This window comes from Thalassophryne amazonica, chromosome 13, assembly GCF_902500255.1.
Source record: "Thalassophryne amazonica chromosome 13, fThaAma1.1, whole genome shotgun sequence".
In the NCBI taxonomy this organism is placed as follows: Eukaryota; Metazoa; Chordata; class Actinopteri; order Batrachoidiformes; family Batrachoididae; genus Thalassophryne; species Thalassophryne amazonica.
The window spans coordinates 77,161,102-77,168,739 of record NC_047115.1 but is presented as its reverse complement, the minus strand read 5'-3'; the positions used below and the strand labels follow the sequence as shown (position 1 = coordinate 77,168,739).

The 7,638-nt window shown below is 47.8% G+C and overlaps 1 protein-coding gene across 1 annotated transcript; it reads left to right on the top strand.

The window, feature by feature from the left end:
* Positions 1-5,128: 5,128 nt before the first annotated feature.
* On the top strand, positions 5,129-7,374 carry LOC117523364 (piggyBac transposable element-derived protein 5-like). The gene is made up of 2 exons (XM_034184862.1): positions 5,129-5,854; positions 6,989-7,374. The coding sequence occupies exons 1-2, from the start codon at positions 5,175-5,177 to the stop codon at positions 7,110-7,112; spliced, it is 804 nt and encodes a 267-aa protein (XP_034040753.1). The 5' UTR covers positions 5,129-5,174; the 3' UTR covers positions 7,113-7,374.
* Positions 7,375-7,638: the final 264 nt, after the last annotated feature.

Below are 7,638 nucleotides of genomic sequence, written 5' to 3'. Positions count from 1 at the left end.
CCAAAGGGAGAGTTGTAGATAGCTCGGACAACCATCTACTCACTGTTGGTCTTCTTGTATCTTTCCAAAGTAGGGCTATTGCTCTTTTTGCCAACAACATGCTTAAATCTACAAATATTTGTTGATTCTTTTTACTCTTCAAATTGTCTGGGTAGGGTCGAAATAGTAAGATTTTTAAAAAACGTGTTATGAAAATGTTACTCATTTCGTGACAGGAGCAGCGACAGGTGAATGAAAAAAAGTGTGACACTGGGCTGGGTTGTACCCCACAATCCCACAGCAGTGTACACAAAATTCTGCAAAGTTAACGATGAACATAATCACGAAATTCTATTATAGATATGTAAGCCTGCAATCGTCAGTTAACTTAATAAGTTCTTAGCTGTCAGGTTTTGGCCCTGATCAGGGTTATAGTTTTACTTTGCCTCCTTTCTTTTTGCCCCGGCTTTGACTTATTAGTTGTTTTATTTTTGTCACGTGTTTATTCTCTGTTCTGTTTTGCTTTGCCACTTTGTTTCTTTGTTACTTTTCATACTTTGGCCATGGTTCAGTTCTGTTCTTGTTTTGTTCAGTCAGTCTGTGTTTTTATTGTTTATCATTTCGTTATCATTTGTTTATTTTGCTGTTCTCATTTCTGTTATTATCTGCTGTGCTTTAATGTCAGGTTTTGTTTACCACTTAGTCTCTGTTTACTTATTTATTTCTTAGTCTTAATCAGTTCCCTTTTAGTTTTGTCTTGTGTTTGTTTTCTTATTGTGCCCTGGTCAGTTCCCATGTAGTCTTTCTTCTATATTTATTATCTGATGGTTCGCTTTTTCGTTCTCATGTTCATACTCTGTTCAGGTTCTGTTCATAGCAATATTGTATTCCGCCCTTGGTTTCTGTTTGCTCCTTGTCCTCTGTTTTCTTCATTCCATCGTTTTGTTTTCACTTCCCGCCCCAGCACCTGCCCTCGTGTCTTTGTATCTCACTTTGATTCTTTCTGCTTTGTGTTTTCACCAACTCACGCTCTTGCACCTGTTCACATGTCTTTGTCTCTTTCATCACTCCACTTTGTGTAGTCCTACCTCACTATCTTGCACCATGCACAATCTTTGTCCTCCAGCCACACCCCCTTTCTAGATCATTCACCTGCACTTGCACTTTGTTAACACCAGCCTATTAAACTCCTCCAGCCACCACCCCTCTGCCAGTTTGTTGTCTCCGTACACATTCCAGCTCTTGTCTCAGTCCTGTTTTTGCCTAGCCATGTTTTTTAAATCTGTTCTGTGTTTTTGACTGCGCCGTTTGCCTCATCCCTGAAATCGGTGTTTGCTCGTGCCTCTGCACCCTGCTTGACCATGACTGTGTTTTTGCCTAGACCTGTTTGTACCTATGTTCCGCTGACTGATAACCTGTGTATCATACCTAAGCCTGGAATAAAGACAATGACTTCTTTTACACCTACACCTGGTCTGGGAGTCTGCATTGAGGGTCCACCCTCTTTGGGTACCAGGCACCCTCACAGCCTGACATTAGCATGCAGAGTCTGAGTGTACTTACACGTGCAGTGATAACATGCAGCTTCTTGGACTGAAGGTTCCAGATATTGGCGTCATTCACCCAACCTGCTCTGAAGTATTTGTAGCTGTCCGTACTCTTGTGGGCCTTCATTGTTTGTAAGGTGTAGGGTGAAGTGTTTTCCATGAGGAACACCATGATGCTGCTGAACTCCACATCTGGAAATGTCACTCCAGATGCAGTCAACAAAGAAAACAACACGCTAGGTGCAGTGTAGGGGTCACAGGTGCCCAAAACTGCAATTTTGTCCTTGTACCACTGTAATTCAGCACCAGAATGATGCCTGGAATGTTCGCTTACTCTACTGTCAGGTTCAGACATGATGAGTTTATCACTAACCTTGTCCCACACTTTGCAGTACGTATATTGTTTGTCATGTAAATAATCCTGGGAGAAATACACTTGACTGGCAAAATGGCGGTGGTGAGCAGCCGGGTCACATGACTGCAAAGCCCCTATAGACCTAGTATAAACAACTGTGGAAGCAAGGGTAACTGTATCTGTAAAATGTCTTTGACACCTTGTTTCACTTCTTGCCAGAATTTTTGTATTTCACTACACTGCCAGATACAATGGAAAAGTGCAGCCTTTTCCTTCTCACATTTGGTACATCTGTTGAGTTTTTCTGGAGTTATATACGTTCACATCAGCTAGTTGTATTGCAGTAATTTCAGGCAGGTGTTAGTAGTTCTCCATTGTGCTTTAGTACATGCCTCCTCCCACTCCTGTCGCTCGATAACGATGATCCAGTGGTAGTTCAAAGGTCTCCCCCCCTTCACCTGAAGCTTACATTAGCCCCCCAGAACTGAACGGGGGTTGTGTCGAAACGTGCGCGGACTTCTTGATGTGCGCACTCGTTTTTTCACAACGCCCCATGATGTATGCATCAGACCACAGCCGGGTGGCTTTTGTGATTAATTTGCTTCGAGGCAAGGCACGCGCCTGGGCTACGGCGCTCTGGGAGCAGAACTCACGGCTCCTGTCGACGTACACTGAGTTTATCAGGGAGTTTCGACAAGTGTTTGATCATCCGTACAGAGGCGAGTCCGCTTCAAATGTGCTACTGTCAATCCGACAGGGGCGCCGGAGCGCTGCTGAATATTCAGTCAACTTCCGCGTTGCGGCAGGGAGAGCCGGCTGGAACTCGGTAGCGCTCCGTGCCGCCTTTATAGGGGGGCTTTCTCCGGCCCTAAAGGAGTACCTGGTGGTGAAGGATCAGCCGCGGGATTTAGACGGGCTTATCAACCTAGTGATACGATACGATACGATACACTTTATTGTCCCTTCCAGGAAATTTGTCTTAGACTCCAAGAGCTGCACAAGTAAAAAGTAAAACTGCCATGACATAATTACATGACTCATACATATTACATAACTTAATCCACACATCAATCATACATATTGCACATCCCTAATACACATATCCAAATTGCACCTACCCGTATTACACAGCAGTCTCCCATAAATAATTCATGCATATTGCACATATCCCTAAAAACACATACCCCTATTGCACAGCCATCTCCCACATATGGTTAAGAAAAATACTAACAGGGAGCGAGACGAAGGGCGTGGCCAGGCACGCACCGGCTCTCTCCCTTCCTGGTCTGAAGCAGCGCCGTCCCCCCCCCCCCGCCCCGCTCCAAAGCCAGAGCGCTCCACGTGACAACAGCTCCCCCTGCTGACATTGCTATGGAAACGAGCAGGGCCAAAATGAAATCAGAGAACAGACAAAGGAGGCTGGCCCGTGGAGAGTGTTTTTACTGCAGCTCGAATGAGCACATGCAGAAAAACTGCCCCAAATGGCCAAAACGTCAACGCTCGCCCTTAGAGACTGGGCAGAGGGTGAGCCATAATTCTCACAAGGGAAAAACACGAAAATCCGCACGAGTCTCAGTCATGATCCTCTGTGGGGATTTAACCCTTCATGCCCCAGCACTGATTGACACAGGGTCAGAAGGGAATCTACTCGACAGTAGATGGGCTAAGGAAGTAGGGCTCCTCTAGTGGCCCTTCCTTCACCATTGAAGGTACGGGCACTAGATGGCACCCTTCTTCCATTAATAACACACCAGACACAGCCCTTAATGTTGTAGTTTGCCCGAGTCTGCTGGTTGTTTTCTGTGTTTTCAGGTGAAGCTGAGGTGGGGCTGCTGGATGAATTGGCTGGGTGCATCTGCTGTTGCAACACCCGGACCCCGGCGATGGACCAACTAACAGACTGTACGTCCCACCAGAGGCAAGAGCTGCGGTCCTGGACTTCTGTCATGGTTCCAAGCTCTCCTGCCATCCAGGGTTGCGAAGGACCGTGGCAGTGGTCCGGCAGCGTTTCTGGTGGGCGTCACTGGAAACCGATGTCCGTGAGTATGTCTGGGCCTGCACCATCTGCGCCAGGGGCAAGGCTGTACACCAGCAGGAAAAAGGACTCCTCCAACTGTTGCCGGTGCCTCGACGCCCCTGGTCCCATATAGGCCTGGACTTCGTCACGGGTCTCCCTGTGTCCCAGGGTATGACGACCATCTTGACGATAGTGGACCGGTTCTCCAAGGCGGCCCACTTCGTGGCCCTCCCGAAGCTCCCGACAGCCCAAGAGACTGCAGACCTCCTGGTCCACCACGTCGTGCGTCTGCATGGTATCCCTACGAATATCGTCTCGGACCGTGGTCCCCAGTTCTCCTCACAAGTCTGGAGGAGTTTCTGTAGGGAACTGGGGGCCACTGTGAGCCTCTCGTCCAGGTACCACCCCCAGACTAATGGACAAGCAGAGTGGGCTAACCAAGATCTGGAGCAGGCCTTAAGGTGTGTAACCTCCACGCACCCGACGGCCTGGAGTCAACATCTGGCCTGGATCGAGTACGCCCACAATAGTCAAATCTCATCGGCGACCAGCCTCTCCCCATTCAAGGTGTGTTTGGGGTACCAGCCCCCATTGTTTCTGGCTGTGGAGGGAGAGGTCGGGGTCCCCTCGGTCCAGGCCCACCTCAGAAGGTGCCGAAGGGTGTGGCGCACAGCCCGCATTCCTCTGCATACGGACTCGCCAAACTAACGGACAGATACATCGGACCATACCCTATCATCAAGGTCATCAGTCCTGCCGCAGTGAAGCTGAAACTCCCAGTTTCACTGCAGATACACCCCGTATTTCATGTGTCCAAGATTAAGCCGTGCCACACCTCAGACCTCTGCACCCCCGGACCAGCGCCTCCTCCTGCCTGCATCATCGACGGCGAGCCTGCGTGAACAGTCCGCAGGCTCCTGGATGTTCATCGGAGGGGTCGGGGTCTCCAGTATCTGGTGGACTGGGAGGGTTACGGACCCGAAGAACGCTCCTGGGTGAAGAGGAGCTTCATCCTGGATCCAGCCCTCCTGGCGGAGTTCTACCAGCGACATCCTGACAAGCCTGGTTGAGGGGGGGGGTCCTGTTGTGTGGGCCGCCCGAAGAGGAGGTACTGCTGGCTCACCACCAGAGGGCGCCCTGCCTGTCGTCGGGTTTCAGGCACCAGAGGCCGTTCATTTACGCTCCCTGTCGTGGGTCCATGTACTTCACTTTCCCAACAGACGGTACACTATAAATATAGCTTTGCCAGTGTGATTTCTTATCACAACCGATCAACATGGCCAAAAGGTACTCTGTGCAGAGGGCCCTGGAATTGATTTTTGATGATGATGTAGAGGGAGAGGATTTAAAAGAAGAGGTTTCAGAATTTGAAGATCACATTTCTGAAAATTCAGAGTCTGACAGTGACTCTGAAGAAGATGATGAGATCGAGCATCAAGTTCCGAAACGAAGACGAGCCACAGGACCAGGCCGTCAGCAGCCAGCCACAGCCCCGGGCCGTCAGCAGCCAGCCCCAGGACCAAGCCGTCAGCAGCCAGCCACAAGACCAGAACAAGACAGTCAGCATGGAGCAAGTGAGGAAATATGGATGTCGAAAAATTTTGAAATTGAATGGTCTTCTCGCCCAAGAAAAGAGCCACCCCGCAAGGCTGCCAATATAATTAGGATGCAACCAGGGCCAACACAGATGGCAGTTACTCACACACAGGACATCAAGTCTTCTTTTGAGCTTTTCATCCCAGATTCCATCCAGAAAATTATTCTTGACTGCACTAATTTAGAAGGAAGATGTGTTTTTGGAGAGAGGTGGAAGGAAATGGGCCAAACCCATTTACATGCCTACTTCGGGGTTCTTATCCTTGCTGGAGTTTTCAGGTCCAAAGGGGAATCCGCACAATCCCTGTGGGATGCAGAAACTGGCAGAGAAATTTTCCGTGCAACAATGTCTCTGGAAAACTTTCACATAATTTCCAGGATTATCTGCTTTGACAACCGAGATGACAGACCAGCTTGACAGCAGAGAGACAAACTAGCTGCCATCAGGACAGTGTGGGACAAGTGGGTGAGTCACCTCCCCCTGCTGTACAACCCTGGGCCAAATGTCACCATTGATGAACATTTGATGTCATTTAAGGGCCGCTGTCCCTTTCGGCAGTATATACCATGTAAACCTGCAAAGTATGGTATAAAGATTTGGGCTGCTTGTGATGCCACTTCCTCATATGCTTGGAACTTACAAGTCTACACAGGGAAACCTGATGGAGGAGTCCCTGAGAAAAACCAGGGAATGAGAGTTGTTCTGGACATGTGTCAGGGACTCAGTGGACACAACATCACATTTGACAATTTTTTCACCTCATACAAGCTGGGACAGGAGCTCCTAAAGAGGAAGCTGACCATGGTGGGAACAATACAGAAAAACAAGTCAGAGCTTCCACCTCAACTGCTGACTTCAAAAAACAGGCCTGTCATGTCTTCCAAGTTTGCATACATGGCTGACACATCCCTGGTACCCTATGTGCCAAAGAAAGGCAAAACATGTGGTACTCATGTGTACACTGCACGGGAATGGAATAATTTGTGACCAGGAACATCACAAACCCGAGATCATCATGGATTATAATGCCACAAAAGGAGGGGTAGACAACATGGATAAACTGGTGACGGCCTACAGCTGCAAACAGAGGACTCTACGCTGGCCACTGGTGATATTCTTTGACATATTGGACATCTCAGCATACAACACCTTTGTCATTTGGATTGCGCTGAACCCAGAGTGGAACAGGGAAGCTCCAAAAGAGATGCCTCTTTCTCGAGGATCTGGGAAAGGCATTGGTGAGACCACAAATCGAGGAAAGACAACATGTCCCCAGAATCCCAGCCTCTGCAGCCATCATGAGGAGGATTCAGGAGGAGAATGCTGGTGCCCTATCCACCCAACCTACAGAACCACAATCTGCAGAGCCTGAAGTAAGTGTGTGATGCTGTTGCAGTACATGTCTGGCACTCATGTCTTGTGAGAGAGAGAGGTGTTTGTAAAATTCCTGATCTTTTCATTATTCTAGGTTGTGAATACCAGCAATACAAGAAGAAGTGGTGCGAAGTGCGTGGACCTAAGATGGACAGAAAAACACAATATACATGCATCAAGTGCAAAAAGTATATCTGCAACACACACAGTGAAACTCTGCCCCTCATGTGTTGTATAGGCTAGTGGCTAAAGGCCATGTGTCCAATGGAGCTGATGTGTTGTCTTAACTAATATGTTTATTTGTTATGTGTTCATGTGTTGTGCTTGGTGTTGTGCACCTGAATGGGTTAAATTTCTGAGTTCAAAGAAATAAAAGTCAGTAATTTTGAAAAACCTTGCTTCACTTGTAAATTTGTTTCCACTCATATCTTGATTTTAATTGATTTTCTTTATTACGTTTTAAATAATAAGTTATAAATGTGATCTAACAAAGGTAAAAGGCAAATATTAATATTAAATTATATACTGTTTATACTGCTTGTATTTGGGATGAAGTAAACATCTTGTTATGTGTCGGACGCAGCTCGGAGAACCGACCAGCGTTTGAAGGACCCAGTATGAAATAAGCAGAGCACGGTACAAAGGCTAACTGAATTTAATACATAACAGTGATAATATAATAACAAAAGGTGCGGCCTGGCGTGGTGCGCTCCCAGCAGCGCTAACGGTCCGGAGCCAGAAGCTGTTTCGGACCCAAGGACCCCGCCGA